The sequence below is a fragment of the Ranitomeya variabilis genome, chromosome 1 (assembly GCF_051348905.1).
Source record: "Ranitomeya variabilis isolate aRanVar5 chromosome 1, aRanVar5.hap1, whole genome shotgun sequence".
Taxonomy (NCBI): domain Eukaryota; kingdom Metazoa; phylum Chordata; class Amphibia; order Anura; family Dendrobatidae; genus Ranitomeya; species Ranitomeya variabilis.
In genome coordinates, this window is record NC_135232.1 from 800,811,593 (window position 1) to 800,834,467 (window position 22,875).

At 43.7% G+C, this 22,875-nt stretch overlaps 1 protein-coding gene across 2 annotated transcripts in view; it reads left to right on the forward strand.

Annotated features, from left to right (window-relative positions):
• TNKS (tankyrase) overlaps positions 1–22,875 on the forward strand; it is a 316,862-nt gene that overhangs the window by 186,046 nt on the left and 107,941 nt on the right. For both annotated transcript variants that reach the window (XM_077273969.1, XM_077273977.1), the window contains exons 6-10: positions 506–600; positions 6,055–6,121; positions 7,782–7,968; positions 10,036–10,157; positions 16,888–16,979. In XM_077273969.1, coding sequence (XP_077130084.1) covers positions 506–600; positions 6,055–6,121; positions 7,782–7,968; positions 10,036–10,157; positions 16,888–16,979 — 563 coding nt within the window. The remainder of the gene's footprint in view (positions 1–505; positions 601–6,054; positions 6,122–7,781; positions 7,969–10,035; positions 10,158–16,887; positions 16,980–22,875) is intronic.

Below are 22,875 nucleotides of genomic sequence, written 5' to 3' on the forward strand. Positions count from 1 at the left end.
AGAGATGATGGCTTTTAAGGCAAGGAGAGGAAATTACGGTAATTGAAGTTGTTACATTATTGAAATTAATTCAATAAGAATAGTATATAAAAAAATAATGCAACATTTTTTGTTCCGCAAAAATGCCACATAGAGGAATACAGCCTAAAGAGATTATAGTGTGAGAACGAATTACAATAAAATGGCTGGGTCTCCTATGCTCATATGCCTTTTAAGTTCTCACAGACTTTTCCGCAAGCTTTTAATTTTCATACTTAGAAATATCACCGAGTGAGCTGTCTCTGACTATCAAGAAAAGAAAAAAATAGACGTCTACTGTTCCAACTGCTGGGGTGAACAATAAATAGATTTATTTATTTATTTATTTATTTATTTATTTTTTTAAGTAAAGTAATGACCAAAATGTTTGTTTTTTTTTGTTTTTTTCATGACGTACAATGAGACTTTTTGTGAAGCGTATCTGTAAGGTTTTGCATATTCATGTCTTTTTCCTTTTTCTTTCTAGTCCACACCGTTACACTTGGCAGCTGGATATAACAGAGTTCGAATTGTCCAGCTTCTGCTTCAGCATGGTGCTGATGTACATGCAAAGGATAAAGGGTAAGTACAAGTGTCAGGTTTTCTGTTTTGTTTGCTAATACAATATATCACTTTATTGTGAAAGGGGTATCCTTAAGTTAGGAAGTTATCCCCAACCCATGGTAAAGGGGATAACTTCCTGATTGCTGGGGGACAGACTGGTGATGTCCCCACACACCATCGATCCAGGTAGCTGGGGTGCTGAAGAGCCGTGCATGAATGGAGCCATGCTTCATCAGTCCTAGTAGGACTGCTTAAGATTGACAAGCGCAGCACTCTGCTGGTTCCATTAGAATGAATGGCACGACGGTGGGCATGATCATCCTCCACACTATTCACATGGGGCTTCTTCAGAGCATCAGTTCTCGAGATTGAACTGATCGGAAGGTATCCCCTATCTCATGGATTGGGAATAACTTCCAGACTTGGTGGTACCCCTTTAAGACCTTTCCTGCTGGAGCTATTTTGAGCTACACTTTTATGTATATTTTCTCCCAATTCTTCAAGAGCTATAACTTGTTTATTTTATGATCAACATAGCTGTATGAGGGAATGTTTTTTTTTTTTTTTCCGGACAAGTTGTACGTTTGAAAGACACCATTGACTTTACCCTAAAATGTGTTTAACTCCTTACCGACCAGAGGTATTTTTGTTTTTGCCCTTTAATTTTTTACTGCCCCCGTCTTCCCAGAGCCATAACTTTTTTTTTTTTTTATTTTTTTTGGTCAAAATGGCCATGCGAGAACTTGTTTTTTGCGGGACGAATTGTACTTTTGAACGACACTATTAGTTTTAACATATCGTGTACTTGAAAACAGGAAAAAAAGTGCAATCCCACAGTTGTTTTTTTGTTATATATATATACACTCACCGGCCACTTTATTAGGTACACCATGCTAGTAACGGGTTGGACCCCCTTTTGCCTTCAGAACTGCCTCAATTCTTCGTGGCATAGATTCAACAAGGTGCTGGAAGCATTCCTCAGAGATTTTGGTCCATATTGACATGATGGCATCACACAGTTGCCGCAGATTTGTCGGCTGCACATCCCAAAGATGCTCCATACAAGGCAGGATGGATCCATGCTTTCATGTTGTTTACGCCAAATTCTGACCCTACCATCCGAATGTCGCAGCAGAAATCGAGACTCATCAGACCAAGCAACGTTTTTCCAATCTTCTACTGTCCAATTTCGATGAGCTTGTGCAAATTGTAGCCTCAGTTTCCTGTTCTTAGCTGAAAGGAGTGGTACCCGGTGTGGTCTTCTGCTGCTGTAGCCCATCTGCCTCAAAGTTCGACGCACTGTGCGTTCAGAGATGCTCTTAGGCCTACCTTGGTTGTAACGGGTGGCGATTTGAGTCACTGTTGCCTTTCTATCAGCTCGAACCAGTCTGCCCATTCTCCTCTGACCTCTGGCATCAACAAGGCATTTCCGCCCACAGAACTGCCGCTCACTGGATTTTTTTTCTTTTTCGGACCATTCTCTGTAAACCCTAGAGATGGTTGTGCGTGAAAATCCCAGTAGATCAGCAGTTTCTGAAATACTCAGACCAGCCCTTCTGGCACCAACAACCATGCCACGTTCAAAGGCACTCAAATCACCTTTCTTCCCCATACTGATGCTCGGTTTGAACTGCAGGAGATTGTCTTGACCATGTCTACATGCCTAAATGCACTGAGTTGCCGCCATGTGATTGGCTGATTAGAAATTAAGTGTTAACAAGAAGTTGGACAGGTGTACCTAATAAAGTGGCCGGTGAGTGTGTGTGTGTATATATGTATATATGTATATATATATATATATATATATATATATATATATATATATATATATATATATATATATATATATATATATATATAATATATTTTTTTTTTTTTTTTTTCTTTTTTTACCATGTTCATTAAATGCTAAAACTGACCTGCCATTATGATTGTCCAGGTCATTACGAGTTCATAGACACCAAACATGTCTAGGTTCTTTATTATTTAAGTGGTGAAAAAAATTCCAAAATTTGTTTAAAAAAAAAGTTAATAAAAATTGCGCCATTGCATTGCATTGTGAATAGGACCTGCAATGATGTCACGGTCACGCGACCGCAATGTCACCGCAGGTCCTTCGCTCAATGCATCCTTAGGAACGGAGGCCGCCGCTTGCACCGCTGAGAGCCGTGGGCCGTTGGAGGGCAAGTATATCCCATATTTTTTATTTTTTATTCTTTTTTTTTTTTTTTTTTTTTACATGAATATGGATCCCAGGGCCTGAAGGAGAGTCTCGTCTCCTCCAGACCCTGGGAACCATCCACACCGCACACGCCGTAATAAGATGACTGGGCGTATAAGATGACCCCCGTCTTATACGGCGAGTATATCCCAAACTCCATATTTTATATGGAAAAGTTGGGGGGTCGTCTTATACGCCCAGTCGTCTTATACACCAGAAAATACGGTATACACAAAAGTACAAATATTTGGTTTCGCTGCATCCGGAAGGACCCGACTTATGAAACTAACCCATTAGTTAACCCCTCAAGTGAACACCATAAAAAACAAACAAAAAAACAACGCTTTATCATGCTACTAAACAATGTCACTCTGAGATTTAGATGGAAACCCGGATGTAAGTGCTCAGCGTAGAGCGCCGGATAAATGTGATCCCAAACGTTATGTAAAATGTTCCCAGTAAAAGCTTTAATTCCATCCACAAAAAAAGCAAGTCCCCACTCAGGTCTGACATCTGTTGGTAGTACAAAGGCTCTTGAAAAGCTAAATGGCTCCTCGGACCTCAAAAGAAATTCTACAAATTTTATGCTCCCAAATCCAAATGCCCTTCTCCCTTCTGAGCCCCACAGTGTAACTAAACCACATATAGCATCCACGTTTGGCATTTCTGAAGCGGTGAGAGCACGCATAATTTATGGGTGCATGTCTCCAGAAGCATAAGCTGGGCATAACGTACTGGTCACTACAGGGTACTGGTCACTACAACGGCAGTTTGCAGTTTTCACTCAGCAACGTCCACCGCTGCCGGTTTCTGGAAAAGACCCATGGATTCAAAATCATCACTACACATGTAGGTATGTTCCCAAAGGCGTATAATTTCCCAAATAGGGTGCCTTGAGGGGGGATTCTGCTCTTCTGGCAATTAGAGGCTCTTTATTTGGGGTCCGCAAACTATTCTAGGAGAATCTGCCCTCCAGGAGGCAAATCGTGCTCTGTTCCTACAGAGTATATTCTTATGGCTTGGAAATACTTTTCGGCCACATATGAGACATTGCCATGTTCAGTAGAAATTGTGGGCCAAATGTTGGTGCCATTTTCACCCACTTCTTGTTTGAAAATGTAAACTCTGGGGCAAAAACAAAACTTAGGTGGTAAAAATATAGTACATGACCACAATTACGTAAATCGCATTATCAGTCATGTGAACACCTGCTCGAATAGAGTAGAATCCTTACTCTTTGTACATTGTACATAAGTGCCCATTACACACTCTAAGGATTCAGCAGTCACATGGCATGAAAGTGACTGCAGTCGCTTTTGGCCACTTTTGCAACTTTTGGCGACTTCCCTGCAGTTTCTCTCAATTCCAACCAAATGGACAGCACTGGGGCGGAACACCATAGCCAGTCTAATTTATGATGAGTGGTGGTTTTCCCTACACAAGAAATTTCATTCCAGTACATGACTAGAGTAAGGTTCCTGGCATAGCGCACGTAGAACACTTGTCTTGGCACCCCAGATTCATGAAGAGGTGTACACGTCTGGCTCCAGCACACCCCATCACCAAGACCGTTGTGAACAACACCGGTCTTGATGAGTCGAACCCATGAATTGTAGATTTAGCTGAAACCCAGAAAACACCTTCGTCCCACTCCCCAGCACAGACCTTGGCCTCTCCATTTTGCAGATAAAAATCAAAATAGTGGAATACAATGATTTAGGAAAACTATTTTGCAAAATTTTGTCATGTAATCGTTTTCTTGTGAAGCTAGCACTAGGCTTTAATCTCTACTGTAACACATGGCATGTTTACCATAGACACTCCATGACCCTCATCAGTGCAACCTTGCTTACATTAATTCACAGAATACCACCGAGATCACTGGAGCGACGGTGTCTGATTCAAGTATTGTGTGGCTTGTTTTGTCTTTTAAATTTTCATTTAACCATGCCAATTGCGTCATTGAAAGAGTTACTGATCGTTCTATGCGTATGAAATATTTTAAGTGCCTCATTGATATCAGATGAGCCTCAAAGATCAACTGTTAACAGGTTCAGCAGCTCAAGAAATACAGTGCACCGAGTGGAACGCCTCAGGTCCATACACTGTGGTTGCAGTAGTAATCCAAGCAGAAAACCGGCCCTCACTTCAGTAAAAATGATGCTTTTTTAATCATTAAGATTTGTTAATACGAATAGTGGTAAAACAGCACAAAGCTCAAATGTCAAAGGAGGAACATGAACAAGCTCAGAAAAAGGACCATGTAGGTCACAAAAGTGTTGCCTTAAGCTTGTTTGTGTTCCCCCTGTGCCACTTGTTTTGTGTTTCACCATGTTTGGTGAATTAATAAAGCATTGTTTTTATTGAAGAAGTGAGTGTCGGCTGTCTGCTTGGATTGTTACTGCTATCTCTTAGAGTTCGTAGCTGTGCATCAGACATGTGAGCGGATTGCTCCTTTTCCACTTCACTGGGTAGTGGTTGTTCTCAGGTGCTTCAGCTCGGCTTCTGTAGAAATGAATGAGGCCTGAGCTGCATTACCAGAAAATAGCCAGTACACTGCGTATAGATCTCTGGTGAAACAGCTCAGAGTACTGTTAACATCTGGCCACTGCGAAACCTGCAAACCACTGACCTGATGTTGATGACCGATGCCTGGGACAACCCTTTTACACCTTGGTAAAAAAAGCTGCACATCCAGCCTTGGTGGATGATAGACAGTGCACGACCACCTCTCTCTTCATTCCCCATGGGGCTGATGGAGAAAACTGACACATTCTGGCAGTCCCATAGAGAATGTGCAGAGCAGAAGACATTGCACGCTGCCTGTCCATTCTATTAGGGGTAAAAATGACTTGTTTTGCTGATTGGTGGGGTTCTTCACGGTGTCACCGTTACTGATCTAGTAGTTATCACTAATCCAGTGGTTGTTTCATACAACCCCTTTAATCATTGTGTTATATTAAGGTTAAGATGTCTATTTATTGGGTTGAGACATAATCTGTGTATGGATCTTCCTGATGTGCATGCAAGGGGGCGAACCGAGGTATTCCCACCTCAATTTCCCCAGAGCACTGAGAATGGCCACATTTTACTAGTGGATGGAAAATAGCAAAGAATGTGCTGATGTGGAAGGCTCATGGGGGTGTCAATCAAAGTAGAAGGGGTGTAATAAGAGCCATGACTAACGCATTTCTCTTATTGTAGCTGTTATTACTATGCTGTACTCATATGTGGTGTTGTTTCTTCTCCAGCGGGCTGGTGCCTCTGCATAATGCTTGTTCCTATGGACACTTTGAAGTAACAGAATTATTACTTAAGGTTGGTGATTGATTCTGCATGACTTCTGATGGTGTATATCTGCTCTGTGTTTACTTGTACTTTTCCAATATCTTGTAAACTACTACCTTATTTAGCTATTTTAACCATATCGACAAAAAAAGCACATTGGACAACTGCCGTATTTATGGCAACACACCAGCACCACATGTGCAATGCTTTACGTGTGAATTACATGAGTAATATTACAAATATTGTCTAAGGGTCACTTCCGTCTTTCTGTCTCTGTCCTTCTGTCTGTCACGGATATTCATTGGTCGCGGCCTCTGTCTGTCATGGAATCCAAGTCACTGATTGGTCGTGGCAAAACGCCCACGACCATTGCCACGACCAATCAGCGACGTGCACAGTCCGGAAGAAAATGGGCGCTCCTTACTCCCCACACTCATTGCCCGGCCCCCGCATACACCCCTCTGGTCACCGCTCACACAGGGTTAATGCCGGTGGTAACGGACCGCGTTATGCCGCGGGTAACGCACTCCGTTACCGCTGCTATTAACCCTCTGTGACCTAGTTTTTTACTATTGACACAGCCTATGCAGCGTCAATAGTAAAAACATCTAATGTTAACAATAATTAAAAATAAAAAATGATTATATACTCACTTAAAAAGTTACTATGTCCGTTGTCTCCGGCCGCCGGACAAACAATTTTCTACGGATCCGGCGAACGACAGATGAAACGTGAGGCAATCTGTCGCGAATACAAGTCTATGAGAAAAAAACGCCGCCGGATCCTTTTTTTTTTTTTTTTTTTTTCAAAATTCGACGGATTGCGACTGATGGCAAAAAAACTGATGTGTGAAAGGGGCCTAATAGCCTCAGGATGTGCCGGCTACAGTGGGCTCTGGAAACTTTAGCAACATTTTAGTAGAAAAAATGTTTATTTTTAATGTTAATTTCACTTTGTGAAAATTCCTCTGAAGAAAGGGTTAACAAACTGCCAGTAGTTTTGAATATACTGAGGGGTGCTGTATGTAAAATGGTATAAATTTGGGGGGTTGTCCAATACAAAGTCACTTCAAAACTGAATAGGTCTGTAAAACATGTAAGTTTTGTAAAATGTCTTTGAAGAAAAAATGAGGCTAAACTTTTAAACCCTTTTAGCATAAAATAAAAAGGCATTTGAAAAGCATGCTGAAGAAAAGTAGACATATGTGAAATGTTGTTTAACTATTTTGTGTTATAACTACTAATTTTAAGTGTATTTAGCAATAAAAGCTTGAAAATTGCTATTTTCATGAATAAACCCATATCACATTGACCTAAGTTTACCACTAACAAAGTACAATGTGTCAGAAAAACAATTGTTGCAAAATCAATGGGATATGGTGAAACATTCAGAAGCTTAAAGGATCAAATTTGAAAAATCTGGTGTGGTCACAAAGGGGTTAAAGGGTTATTCTCCTTGAACAAATCTGCAGGGTAAATTCAGGTCTTGCTCTGCTTGCTTGTCTGTTTTTAGAGCTTCAATGTAAGTGAATGTAGAGCGTAAACTATGCAGTTGCCGGTCTTCACTATGATCATGTTTGGTCTGCTTGGTCTGTTCATTTCAGTGCCTTTTGAGTTGGGGAATATGGAATTGCCATCTGTTTGGAGATTTGTTTTAGTTTTGTAAAGAAAAATGTTGGTCTTTTTTTCAGCATGGAGCTTGTGTCAATGCTATGGATCTCTGGCAGTTTACACCATTACATGAGGCTGCATCAAAGAATCGGGTTGAAGTTTGCTCTCTGCTGTTGAGCCATGGCGCAGATCCAACACTAGTCAATTGCCATGGAAAAAGTGCAGTGGACATGGCCCCTACTCCAGAGCTCAAGGAGAGATTAACATGTAAGTGGTATCAGGAATAATCTCAAAGTTTTTCTTTATTTTCAGCTTTCATTTATGTTCTTTTGGTGCAAAGGCCATGCTTAAATTTTCTGGTCCTTAAAGAGAATCTGTAGCGCATACCTGCTTAAACCAAATACAGGCACTTGGTGCATTGTGACGTGGTCAAATGTTTAGTCTATGTGCACATGATGCAGATTTGCTGCGGATCCGCAGCGGATGTTTCCACGCAAAAACGCTGCAGATCCGCACTGTGATGTACAGTACAATGTAAATCAGTGTAAAAAAAAAAAGTTGTGCGGAATTGCTGCGGATTTAAACGAAGTGCATGTCACTTTCTTTTGTGCGGATCTGCAGTGTTTCTGCACCCCTCTATGATAAAAATCCGCAGTGGCAAAAACTGCAGAAAATCTGCATCAATTCCGCAGCAAATCCGCATAAAAACTGCAGCATATCCACGGCTGCGGATTCTGCCAGGAGATGCAGATTTTGTGCCGAAAATTCTGCACCACTTTTCCTACATGTGCACATAGTCTTAAATGCACCTTCCTACTTGCTTGTTCTCCCTCTATCTCCACTCTCCCCTTTCTTAGATTGACAGCTCTGGTTTTATAGAGCCAAAGAAGGATGGTGATACATGGAAAAATAACCAGCTGTGAAGGTGCACTTAAACGAATGTCCCTGCCATGAAGCACCACTGCCTGTACTTGGTTTAAACAGTTATTACATGCTGTGACAGCCTCCCTTTAGTATTTCTGGCTTGTATAGAGAAATCTGGCAAAAACATGTGGGGAAAATGTTCCAAGCTTAGCTGTTTTCATAAGTAAGGAAAGGCTTCTGTCTTGCCACCCTACCACACAGGCCAGACGTCTGAAGAACACTGGAAATAGTTCACACATGCAGTACACAACCAGTACTTTGCAGAAATTCCTGCAGCTCCCTTAATGTCGCTGTAAGCTTATTGGAAGCTTCCCAAAGTTTCTTCTGGTCTTTTCATCAATTTTTGGTGGAGATCTTGTTCTAGGTAATGTCAGCTTTATGCCAAATTTAAGTCCCTTTTTGATAACAGTCTTCAGTTTTTCATGGTATATCGAATTCCTTGGAAATTGTTTTGTGCTTTTCTTCTGACGGATAACTTTCAACAATGGGATCCCTTTGCTGTGTTGTTAGCTACAATTTACCACAAAAGCCATGGTCCATAATCAGTTAAGAAAATGTCAGAATCCCTGTAAATGATGGTAGTTGTGGACGCACTACTATTTAACATGAATGTGATTTGATAATTTTGAACACAACCACATCCCAATTAAGAGGTTGTTCACACTTATCCAACGTCATTATTATAGTTGCTATTATTAGTTTCAACTTAAAAATTATTTGTTGTTCTCAATGGACTTGTACAATTTATGGGTGATATTAAAGGTGGATAAAGTTCTGAAATGATTTTTCTTGGTATGATATTTTTTTTACATGACAGAGAATCTGTCCTAATCCAATGTAAAAGAGGGACAGCACCACAGCAGTTGTGAAAAAGAAAAAAATCACATTTTATTCCACCTCCTGCAACGTTTCGGTCCGCAGACCTTTTTCAATGCTTGAAAAAGGTCTGCGGACCGAAACGTTGCAGGAGGTGGAATAAAATGTGATTTTTTCTTTTTCACAACTGCTGTGGTGCTGTCCCTCTTTTACATTGGATTTGGACTTGGATACCGGGATGGATCCCCTGGTAAGGACGTGCACCCCTATATCCACAGAGATATGTATTTCTTAAACTTTATCTATATGGGTGCGGCTAGACTATTAATTAGAGAATCTGTCCTGTCATTTTAACATGAGAAGGTAGACTTTTTCTAGCCATTGTATATTGCTGAACCTCTTACATGATTGATGATATGATTCCTATGAGTCCTATTTATCATATCTGGACTGTAATTTCATCCATTCTTCATATCTTAATACTTTATCAAAGCCATAATAAGTCATTATTTTAGATATATTTTCTACTTTTATTTTGAGATTGATTATTTCCAATCGTAAGCTGTTCACTAAGTCAATCTATCTGAATTGCAGATGAATTCAAAGGACATTCTCTACTGCAGGCTGCCAGGGAGGCAGACCTGGCCAAAGTGAAGAAGTCCCTTGCTTTGGAGATCATCAATTTCAAGCAGCCACAGTCACACGAGACTGCACTGGTGAGAACAATTGGCTTGGGCTCTACTTGTTGGTGGAAAGATTGCATTATTTCAACTTTCTTGCATAAAAATTACCATTTGTTAGTTTGAACCGAAGTAACCTTTATGAAGCTTGACGTTCCATTTCATACGTAACTTGGATATCACCGTAACTAGTATGACAGACTGGTATTAGTCACAATTGTAAACCGTATTGCTAGAAGAGTTTATTTCACAGAGTTCAGCTGTATTTGTACCTAACGATTGTTTCAGTATAATCTTCAGTGTTAACAGGCCGGAGATGAGCACTCGTTCGGGTCAAATGATCAGCGCAAAAGATCATTGTTCTCAGGGTTGCATCGCCCTTTGTGACCTATGACAGTCTATGCTTACTGAGCTATTACAGATCGTTCTGTGCGCATCAGTTATTCATGGTTTGTCTGTATAAACAGGCTATTAAAAGGCTATTGATTTGATAAATCGGCGGTTGTTTGATGCCTTTATTCAGTGGGTCAGTGTGTATTTGTGTGTGGATATATAATGTGTGGGTATATAATGTGCTGAGGGGCAGTGTGTGTGTATTTTGCAGAGGTTCAGTGTGTGTGTGTGTGTGTGTGTGTATATTTCTCAGTCGCCCATGACAGCACACCAGAGAGAGGATCCGCCCTTCAGGGACAGGAAACCTACAGGATAAAAGGGCGGTACCTCTCCCCTGCATCAGTTTTGGTTTCCTGTCCCTGACGGGGAACCTTCTGGACGGTACCTGAGAAGCTGGAACCGTGAAGAAGCCTGGAATCCGGAGCCGGCCAGTCCGAGTCCTGGCAGCGGGGAGGCCCCTGCCACGGCTGGTGCGGTGTCCGAAGCCGCCACGGCTGCGACCGATGGGCCGTCAGCGTGAGCGGGAGGAAGTGTAGCCGCCACTCCGGATAGGAGGCTGGGGCTCCCGACACTCTGCCACACTCAGGACGCCGGCATTTCCAAAATGGCGCCGCACCGGAGGTAGTATGTGGCTTCCGGTTCGGGGGCAGCGCTGTAACTAAGGTGTACCAAGATGGCGCTGCCCCGGAACTGGATTGCTTCATTTCCGGGTCCCTGACGGCGCGCGCATGCGCAGTAGCATGTCAGAGAAAAAAAAAAAAAAAAAGGACGCTTCCTCCTTCACGCAGCCACAGAGGAGGGGCTATTAAGAAGCGCTCTGTTTAAAAGATGGTGCGCATAGGAAACTCCTTGCTGCATGCCGTCCCAAGCTAATAGAGCCATGGAAGACAGCGACCAGCAGCTCCAGCCGCCGCCGCCACCGCAGCAGCAGCAGCGCCACCACCAACGACCGAAACCGGACGCACAGAAGAAGCGAACCTCTGCGGGCACCCGGAGTTCTCGGTCTGGTAGCCATTCCACACAACGTAGCAAGAGTTCCAGTGTGGTGAATCAGCTACCATCTACGGATCTCTCACTTCAAGATCCTACCCCTCCTCCAGAACCGGTACCTGTGGCTGCGTCTGATTGGTGAGTGATCTTCGTGAAAGCTCATTTGTTTGTAACTGGGGTCCCTCTTCTCCTTTATCCTAGGCAAGGAAGAGAACGGCAAAAACAAAGCACAGAACCTGCCCATTATGCGATATAGAATTACTGCAATCTTGGGATAAAAAGTTATGTGATTCGTGTATTGGTCAAGTCCTCTGCGAGGAGACACCAAACTTTGCCTCTGAGTTACGCTCCGTAATCAAAACAGAGGTAGAGTCTGTTTTTAAAACCCTTAAAGGAGGAAAGAAAGTCAGTAAAGAAAAACCTAATCCCTATAGGAACTCCGATTCCTCCAGCTCTGATGTCGTAAACTCAGATACACAGGACTCCTCCTTCTCTTCTTCAGATGACGAAAGGGGAGGTCGTCATTGTTTTCCCTTAGACGAGGTTGACGGCCTTGTTAAAGCAGTGAGGTCGACAATGGGTGTATTGGACCCTCGTCCTGACAAAACCGTTCAGGATGTCATGTTCGGAGGACTATGCCAAAAAAAGCGAAAAGTTTTCCCCCTAAATGAAAATATACAAACCTTAATCAAAAGAGAGTGGGAAAAACCAGAGAGGAAAAATGCATCAGTTCCCTCTATTAAAAGAAAATATCCATTTGAAGAGGAATCCTCCTCTTCATGGGATAAGGCTCCCAAACTCGACGTGGCGGTAGCTAAAGCCTCAAAAAGATACGCGTTACCATTTGAAGATATGGGAACCCTAAAGGATCCTCTTGACAAGAGAGCCGACACCTTTCTCAAAGGTGCCTGGGAGTCGGCGGGGGGATGCCTGAGACCGGCCATAGCAGCGGCTTGCACGTCACGCTCCCTTATGATCTGGATTGACAACTTAGAGAAACAACTGAGGGATGGGGTACCCAGAAATAAGGTGTTAGACTCTATTCCCATGATTAGAGGTGCCGCGGCATTTCTAGCCGATTCGTCTGCCGATTCGATTAAATTAACGTCTAAATCTGCAGCCCTCTCGAATGCCGCACGCAGAACCCTGTGGCTCAAAAGCTGGCCAGGAGATTTACAAACTAAACACAAACTGTGTTCTATTCCGTGTGAAGGCAAGTTTCTCTTTGGAGAGACTCTAGACGACATCCTGCAAAAAGCAGGCGATAAAAAGAAAGGGTTCCCCATCCTACCTCAAACGTTCAATAAACGGCCCTTTCGGAGTAGGAAATTCTTTAGAAGAAGACCGCCAAGAGAACAAAACCGCTGGGAAGATGGGAAAAGAAGAGAAAGAGGTTTCCTCTTCGGTAGTTCCCCACGAGATAAGAAACCCCCCCCCTAAGTGACATCTCCCCCAGGGTGGGAGGGAGGTTGTCTCAATTCCTCCCGGCCTGGGAAAAAATCACTACCAGCCCCTGGATACTAAATCTAATACACGCGGGTCTTCAAATAGAATTTTTTTCCCTACCCCCCCGACATTATGTAGTAACTTCACCGAGGTCTTCTCCCCAACAACAAGAAGCTCTAGAACTCGAAATCCTAAAATTATTGGACAAAAATGTCATTCTGGAAGTTCCCCCTCTGGAGAGGAAGAAAGGTTTCTACTCCCCATTATTTCTGGTTCCCAAACCAGACGGGTCTTTCCGGACCATAATAAACTTACGGAAACTAAACACTTACGTAAAAAACAAACGATTCAAAATGGAATCAATAAAGTCGACAATAAAAAACCTGTTTCCGAACTGTTTCATGGTAGTTCTAGATCTCAGCGACGCGTATTATCACGTCCCCATCCACAAGAATTCTCAAAAATTCCTCAGACTGGCAGTGGTCATGAAAGGGCAGATAAGGGAATACCAATACAAAGCCCTTCCCTTTGGCATATCAATCGCACCTCGCATCTTCACCAAATTGGTAGCAGAGATGATGGCACATCTAAGGGAAGAGGACATCTTAATCGTTCCATATTTGGACGACTTTTTGATTGTCAGTAGCTCGGCCCAACTCTGCAGTCAGCATTGCCAAAGAGTGATAGACATTTTGGGAAAACTAGGCTGGTTGGTGAACCTTCAAAAATCAAAACTGGAACCAACCAGGGTTCAGGAATTTTTGGGTCTTACTTTGGACTCAAGTTCCCAAGAATGTCGCCTCCCAGTTCAGAAAAGACAAAAGATATTACATCTAGTGTCGGAAGCTTGCTCAAAACCATCCATGTCTCTGAGGAAGGCGATGTCGTTACTAGGGTCCCTCTCTGCGTGCCTTCCAGCAGTTCAGTGGGCGCAGCTCCACACGAGACCCCTCCAGTGGGACATTTTAAAAAACCAGAGTTTACTGAGAGGTCGGTTAGAGGGTCGCATGACTCTAAGTTCGCCTGTTATTCATTCCCTAAACTGGTGGTTAAATCCCACCAATCTATCAAAAGGGATTCCATGGGTAATAGAAAACCCTCAGATAGTAACAACAGACGCAAGTCCCACAGGGTGGGGGGCTCACCTGAACAACAAAGTCGCTCAGGGGGTATGGTCAAGTCAGGAACTCGAGACTTCCTCAAACCAAAAAGAGCTGAGAGCGGTGAATCATGCACTACGTTTTTTCCTAAGAGAATTACAAGGGCATCACGTCCGAATTTTTTCAGACAACAAAGTAGTTGTAGCTTACTTGAATCACCAGGGGGGTACCAGGTCTCAAACACTAATGGAAACTACCTCCGAAATTCTCAGCCTAGTGCAGAACAGTTTTCTATCCATATCAGCCCTACACATAAAAGGGGTAGAGAACCAGGAAGCGGACTTTCTAAGTCGTACCCAACTAAAACAAGGGGAATGGTCCTTGAATCAGGGAATCTTCAAAAAAATCACAGACTTATGGGGCATCCCTGTAATAGACCTCTTTGCAAACAGGCACAACAAGAAGGTGAAAACCTTTTGCTCCTTAGATCCCAGAGGGAATCCTCGGGCAGTAGACACATTTACGATTCCCTGGACACACACTCTTGCATACGCATTTCCTCCCATCATCCTCATCCCAGCAGTTCTGCGAAAAATCAGGCAGGACAAATCCAGACTTATCCTAATAGCCCCCTTCTGGCCCAAAAGGGCCTGGTTCTCCTGGCTGAGGATGCTATCGATCACAGATCCCTGGGTCCTTCCGGATCTTCCGGACCTTCTGTCTCAGGGACCGGTGTTCCACCCCCAGTCAGAGAATCTCCACTTAACAGCGTGGAATTTGAGAGGTCACTATTGAGGGATAGAGGTTTTTCTAACAAACTAGTTTCTACACTAATGAAAAGTAGAAAACCAGTGACCACAAAAATATATGGTAAAACTTGGCAAAAATTTTTATCCTCCTCCGGGGTCAGGTTACAAGACGGGGTTCCAGTGACTGAAATATTAGAATTTCTACAAAAGGGGTTAGACCTGGGCCTTTCAATAAGTACCTTAAAAGTACAAATATCAGCTCTAGGAGCACTTTACTGTGAAAACATAGCAGCAAACCCTTGGGTGATGCGGTTTATCAGAGCAGCCGCAAGGTCTAAACCTGTAACAGTAAAAAAATTACCAACTTGGGACTTGAACCTGGTCTTGTCAGCCCTGACAGAACCCCCGTTTGAACCTGTAGAGTCAATACCTCTTAGGATTCTATCACTTAAAACTGCCCTCCTAATAGCCCTGACATCGGCCCGCAGAATAAGTGATCTCCAAGCCCTGTCCGCAAACCCTCCCTTTACACAAATCCTGGATGATAAGGTTGTACTAAAAACAGACCCTGCCTATCTACCCAAAGTAGCATCCATATTTCACAGGTCCCAGGAAATAATCCTTCCTTCCTTCTGTCCAGACCCTAAAAATAGGAAAGAAGAAAAATTCCACACACTAGATGTGAGAAGGTGTCTAATCCAATATATTAAATCCACCCAACAGTGTAGGAAGGAAGGGTCTCTTTTTATCTGTTTCCAGGGGCCTAGGAAAGGACTCAAAGCTTCTAAGAGCACTATAGCACGATGGGTAACAGACGCAATAGCCTTGGCCTACTCATCCACCGGGAACGCCGTCCCACAAGGACTGAAGGCCCACTCTACAAGGGCTATGGCGACCTCCTGGGCCGAAAGGTCAGAGGTACCATTAGACCAAATCTGTAAGGCGGCCACCTGGTCTTCACCTTCAACCTTTTTCAGACACTATCGCCTAGACCTAGCCTCCTCGTCTGACCTAACCTTCGGAAGAAGGGTTCTACAGGCTGTGGTCCCTCCCTAACCAATATATCTCTGCAATTCTCTCTGGTGTGCTGTCATGGGCGACTGAGAAAGTCATAGTTACTCACCGATAACGGTGTTTCTCAGAGCCCATGACAGCACCTACTTATTCCCCCCCTCATCACGTGTGCGGTGAGCACATTATTTTGTGTGAAGTGCCTTTTTATATAGACACGGTGTTTACCTGTTAAGCAATATGATAAATTGTACTTTTTCTGTTGTTGTAACTAACCTGGAGGACCTCCGATGCTCTGTAAACAAAACTGATGCAGGGGAGAGGTACCGCCCTTTTATCCTGTAGGTTTCCTGTCCCTGAAGGGCGGATCCTCTCTCTGGTGTGCTGTCATGGGCTCTGAGAAACACCGTTATCGGTGAGTAACTATGACTTTTGCAGAGGGGCTTTGTGTTTTTTTTTTTTTTTTTTTTGTTTGCAAGTCTTCTGTGGTGTCTGATTAAGCCCCAGATTAAATTGCCGTGTTGGCACTTTGTGATAAGTGGGTATTGGGTTGCCATTTGGGCACTCTGTCTCTAAAAGGTTCACCATCACATTTTAATATGAGAAGTTGATTGACTAATGCAACATGTGAACAATGTTTGTTCTATTCCTTTTGGTGATTTGTGCATTTTACTACCCAACCAAAAGTTTGTTTTTATGGAGGCAATGCTTGGTTTCAGCCCAGTGTACCAAGTAGACAATTTATTCTTTGGCTTCTTACTTGCCTCAATGACATGGGCATTGCTCATCTCTGGCACTGCAGTTATAAAATCGAAATTGTTTTCGGAGGAGCATAATTTACCATTGATCACCCTCTTAGATTTTGCTCTGTGCGTTGTGCATCTGAGCCAGGCATTTGATAAATGACTGAGGGATTCCATCTGTGTGTCTTGTAGAAAGACTGCCTCAGGAATATATAACAAAGGTAGAGATGATATCGGAAAAAGCTGAAAAACCTAAGTGTGCTTTTAGGCATTTTATGTATGTACTTACTTGACATTTTATTTTGTTTTTTCTAACATTGCTACCTTTTTACAGCACTGCGCAGTTGCCTCTCTCCACCCGAAAAGGAAGCAAATAACAGAGTTGTTGCTCAGGAAGGGAGCCAGCGTCAACGAGAAGAATAAAGAGTATGTGTTCGGCTTGTGACATTGCAATTCATAGGGTGGTAGTATAATCTGTTAAGTTTGACCAGTCTGGAGTAACAATGGGTATTATGTTAGCGAGGAAGCTAAAACGAATCATTACTTACACCATTTCTTAGCTTTGAATGGAGTTATCTTACTATGATATTTTCATACTGTTATAAATTACCACAATGGCCAAACACTACAATACAGTAAATGAGATTGGCACTTTCATTTTATTTTGTGTTTGTTACATGGTAATGTCCTACCTCTGTCCTGCACCTTTACTGCCAAGTGTGATTATAACATTAAAGGGAAGGTACCGCGTTTGTAGATCATTAATAAATCCATGTAATGTAGCATAACATGCTGTTATAACCAAGTTTTGATTTTATTTGAAACATATTTCGTGTGTTATAGGAGTCTAAAGAAGGTACTGGGAGCTGAAATCTTGCTCTCAGGCCATGTGCACACGTTCAGTATTTTTCGCGTTTTTTCCGCGTTTTTTCGCTATAAAAACGCGAAAAAAACACTAACATATGCCTCCCATTATTTTCAGTGTATTCCGCATTTTTTGTGCAAATGTAGCCTTTTTTTCTGCGAAAAAATCGCATCGCAGAAAAAAAAGCAACATGTTCATTAAAATGCGGAATTGCAAGGGATTCCGCACACCTAGGAGTGCATTGATCTGCTTACTTCCCGCACGGGGCTGTGCACACCATGCGGGAAGTAAGCAGATTATGTGCGGTTGGTACCCAGGGTGGAGGAGAGGAGACTCTCCTCCACAGACTGGGCACCATATAATTGGTCAAAAAAAAAGAATTAAAATAAAAAATAGTCATATACTCACCTTCGATGTCTTCCCGCCTCTCCGCTGCATGCTGCCACTTCGGTTTCTATAGCTGGTGTGCGGTGAAGGACCTGCGATGACGTCACGGTCTTGTGATTGGTCGAGACCGGTCATGTGACCGCTCACGTGACTGCGACATCATGGAAGGTCCTGAACCACACCGGCATTTATAGGAACGGACGCCTGCAGGTGAGTATAACCATTTTTTTTATTTTTTTTTATTATTTTTAAGCATTCTATCTTTTACTATAGATGCTGCATAGGCAGCATCTATAGTAAAAAGATGGTCACACTTGTCAAACGCTATGTTTGACAAGTGTGACCAACCTGTCAGTCAGTTTTCCAAGCGATGCTACAGATCGCTTGGAAAACTTTAGCATTCTGCAAGCTAATTACGCTTGCAGAATGCTAAAAAAAAATGCGGAAAAAACGCAAAAAAAAAATGCGGATTTCTTGCAGAAAATTTCCGGTTTTCTTCAGGAAATTTCTGCAAGAAATCCGGACGTGTGCACATACCCTCACAGTAGCAGCATGACACTTTCAGTGTCATGATACGGCACCCCATGGTCATAGGAGATAACGACCCTATCTATTATAATGGAGCCTCTGTGGGCTGCACAATTCATAGTGGGAGTGTTCTGCTGCCATTTTCATGGAACCTGGGATCTGCTAACAAAAGCAGTACTGATTTCAGCAGAACAGATCCTAGATTAACAGGAGTAAAATGCGGGAGTGTACCATGAGCATTAAGGTACCTTCACACTAAATGATATCGCTAGCGATCCGTGACGTTGCAGCGTCCTGGCTAGCGATATCGTTGTGTTTGACACGCAGCAGCGATCAGGATCCTGCTGTGATATCGCTGGTCGTTGATTAAAGTTCAGAACTTTATTTGGTCGTCAGATCGCCGTGTATCGTTGTGTTTGACAGCAAAAGCAACGATACCAGCGATGTTTTACAATGGTAACCAGGGTAAATATCGGGTTACTAAGCGCAGGGCCGCGCTTAGTAACCCGATGTTTACCCTGGTTACCAGTGTAAAATGTAAAAAAACAGTACATACTCACATTCGCGTCCCCCGCCGTCCGCTTCCTGCACTGACTGAGCGCCGGCCCTAAAGTGAAAGCACAGCACAGCGGTGACGTCACCGCTCTGCTGTTAGGGCTGGCACTCAGTCAGTTCAGGAAGCGGACGCCGGGGGACGCGAAGGTGAGTATGTACTGTTTGTTTTTTTTTTACATTTTACACTGGTAACCAGGGTAAACATCGGGTTACTAAGCGTGGCCCTGCGCTTAGCAACCCGATGTTTACCCTGGTTACCCAGGGACCTCGGCATCGTTGGTCGCTGGAGAGCGGTCTGCGACCAAACAGCGACGCTGCAGCGATCAGCATCGTTGTCTGTATCGCTGCAGCGTCGCTTAAGGCCCCGTCTCACATAGCGAGATCGCTAGCGAGATCGCTGCTGAGTCACAAGTTTTGTGACGCAACAGCGACCTCCATAGCGATCTCGCTATGTGTGACACTTACCAGCGATCAGGCCCCTGCTGCGAGATCGCTGGTCGTGTCGGAATGGCCTGGACCTTTTTTTGGTCGTTGAGGCCCCGCTGACATTGCTGAATCGGTGTGTGTGACACCGATCCAGCGATGTCTTCACTGGTAACCAGGGTAAACATCGGGTTACTAAGCGCAGGGCCGCGCTTAGTAACCCGATGTTTACCCTGGTTACCAGCGTAAATGTAAAAAAAAACAAACAGTACATACTCGCCTTCTGATGTCCGTCAGGTCCCTTGCCGTCTGCTTCCTGCTCTCACTGACTCCCGGCCGTACAGTGAGAAGTGAGAGCACAGCAGTGACGTCACCGCTGCGCTCTGCTCTCACTGTACGGCCGGATCTCAGTCAGAGCAGGAAGCAGACGGCAAGGGACCTGGACACCGAAAGGCGAGTATGTACTGTTTGTTTTTTTTTGGTAACCAGGGTAAACATCAGGTTACTAAGCGCGGCCCTGCGCTTAGTAACCCGATGTTTACCCTGGTTACCCGGGTGCTGCAGGGGGACTTCGGCATCGTTGAAGACAGTTTCAACGATGCCGAAGTCGTTCCCCTGATCGTTGGTCGCTGGAGAGAGCGGTCTGTGTGACAGCTCCCCAGCGACCACACAGCGACTTACCAACGATCACGGCCAGGTCATATCGCTGGTCGTGATCGTTGGTAAATCGCTTAGTGAGACGGGGCCTTTAGTGTGAAGGTACCTTTATGGGAGCAGGAGCTGTCAGCTGCTCAGCAGCAGTTGTGATTTATCCCTCAGTAAGATAAGATAAGGAGCTTCAGGTTTGCAGTGAATGGCCAAACATTGTGGAGGGGGGTGAGAGATACATGTAATCTGGGCGAGAGAGACATATGAAGACTGGTGGGAGAGAGAGACAGTAACTACTGGTGATAGCAGATCACAGGGCAGTCACCCACAAAATGGCTCTGCCCTGTGATGCTACTCTACATTCTGCCCCAGGGATACTAGACCACCCAAAAGGGGACGGAAATGGTGATGTCAGCAGTCACTGCCTCAATTTTCCAGCTAACATTAAAGCTGGTTAGTCTTACTATAGCTGCTTGAGGTCTAAAACGGAAAATGCTCCCCCTAGTGGGAATTAATATATATTTGTAAAAACAATATAATATTTTTCATATAGAAATGTTTGCAAACATTGCATTAATACATTTTAGTTACTATTTTAAGCTTCATTTCACAAAAAAAGCAGAAAACCGGTGGCACCTTCCCTTTAAAGATTGATGAACTGCACATTTACTTCATACAACACAAATATATTTACGTTTAATATCCTTTTATGTTGTGAGTGAAGAAGATTCAAAATTATTTATAAGCCACATATTTTGTATATATATATATATATATATATATATATATATATATATATATATATATATATATATATATATATATATATATATATATATATATATATATATATATATATATATACATATACCGTACCGTATTTTCCGGCGTATAAGACGACTGGGCGTATAAGACGACCCCCCAACTTTTCCAGTTAAAATATAAAATCTTCTTAAAAGTCGGGGGTCTTCTTATACGCCGTATGTCGTCTTATAGGGCCGGTGACTAATGTGCCTTTTGGGTAGGAGTGGTCCCGATGACGACGAGGGGGCGTCTCACAGGAAAGTGTGAGTGGACTATCCCCCATTACCTCATCGTAGCGCTGAAGCGTGGGGTCTCTGCTGGGAGCGGCGGCTCCTCTTTGTGCCGCGTGGGTGCTGTGGGGCGGTGGCTCCTCTTCTGCAGTGTGGGGCCTCTGTGCTGTGGGGCGGGGGCGGCGGCGTATCTTCATGCAGTCAGTCGGGGCTCCTCCGGCATCTTCTTAAAGCCCGGAGGCCCCGCCGGCAGCTGCATTGCTGCGATGCGGTGGCCTCTGGGAAAATGGCCGCTGGGGGCGGCGCATGCTCAGATTCAGATCTCGTCCCGAGATCTCGGGAGACGAGATCTGAATCTGAGCAGCGGCCATTTTCCCAGAGGCCACCGCATCGCAGCAATGCAGCTGCCGGCGGGGCCTCCGGGCTTTAAGGAGATGCCGGAGGAGCCCCGACTGACTGCATGAAGATACGCCGCCGCCGCCCCACATCACAGAGGCCCCACACTGCAGAAGAGGAGCCGCCGCCCCACAGCACAGCACCCACGCGGCACAAAGAGGAGCAGCAGCCGCCGCTCCCAGCACAGAGACCCCACGCTGCAGCGCTACGATGAGGTAATGGGGGATACTCCACGCACTTTCCTTTGAGACGCCCCCTCGTCGTCATCAGGACCACTCCCCCCCCCCCCCCACCCACCATATACACCCGGCGTACAAGACGATACCCGGCGTATAAGACGACCCCCGACTTTTAAGAAGATTTTCAGGGGTTAAAAAGTCGTCTTATACGCCGGAAAATACGGTATAGGTATATGTATGTGTGTGTATCTCTCTCTCTCTCTCTCTCTCTCTCTCTCTCTCTCTATATCTATATCTATATCTATATATATATATATATATATATATTCACACTCGTTCGTCCACAAACCTATCGCTATAGGTTTACAATGGGCTAAGGGTACCTTACAGCCAATTCACACATCCACACCACACTTCTTGCTTCCACCACTTGCCGTTTTGAGACACCTGCCCTGGGTGACCCACAAGTACAAATATACACCCAACTTTCCCAAGTATCTGGTAGGTACTCCTCTTGCATTCTGGGAAACAACCAGGTTATAGGTTTCCTCTTTGAGATTGTGGGTACACCTAAAGCAGCAAGTAACCAATTTACGAATTTCAGATTTAATATATAAAAAAAAAAAAAGGTACAATGCTTAAACAGTTACAGATATATTTAACAAAAAGACATAAGGAAGATACAGTACAAAATAAAAGGTATACATATAGAAACGTCTTACAGATAGAATCTTAGACCTTCTGGCGGTGGAGATTTCTGTGAAAATTTTGACAGATGTACAAGACTCGTATGTCCTGGATGTGACCATGGATGTCTCTATCCTAACTATATGGTTAGAAAGACACAGTTTAGGACATAATGCTAATTGATAATGGAACCTTCTAATGAAATAATGACTACCATGTTTAGTAGCATTGCGTTCGCCATCCTAGACACTCCAAACATGATTGATTTATATCTATATTTCGGATTGACGGTACAGGTCTGTGGTTCCCCACACCCAAAAACAATTGCACTTGCAGCCATGGAAGCCTTTAGTTTCCCTGAACACAGGTATATCCTTGGATTGTTTGAGCATTGGTTTGTTATATAGATATTTCAGTAAAATATGGAATTTCCATTTTTGCCATGTGATGTCCCTGGTTGAGTTGAGACATCCAGTCTGCCTTAGGTGCTTCATTAAAGGTAATTGCTCCTATTTGCTGACGAGGAAGTATACAAGAGTTTTCTCTTCCCGAAATGGTCAGCTACTCGCTAATTAATTTACCTACACACCAAGGAGAAGCAGTGATTTTGAGTTTTGATT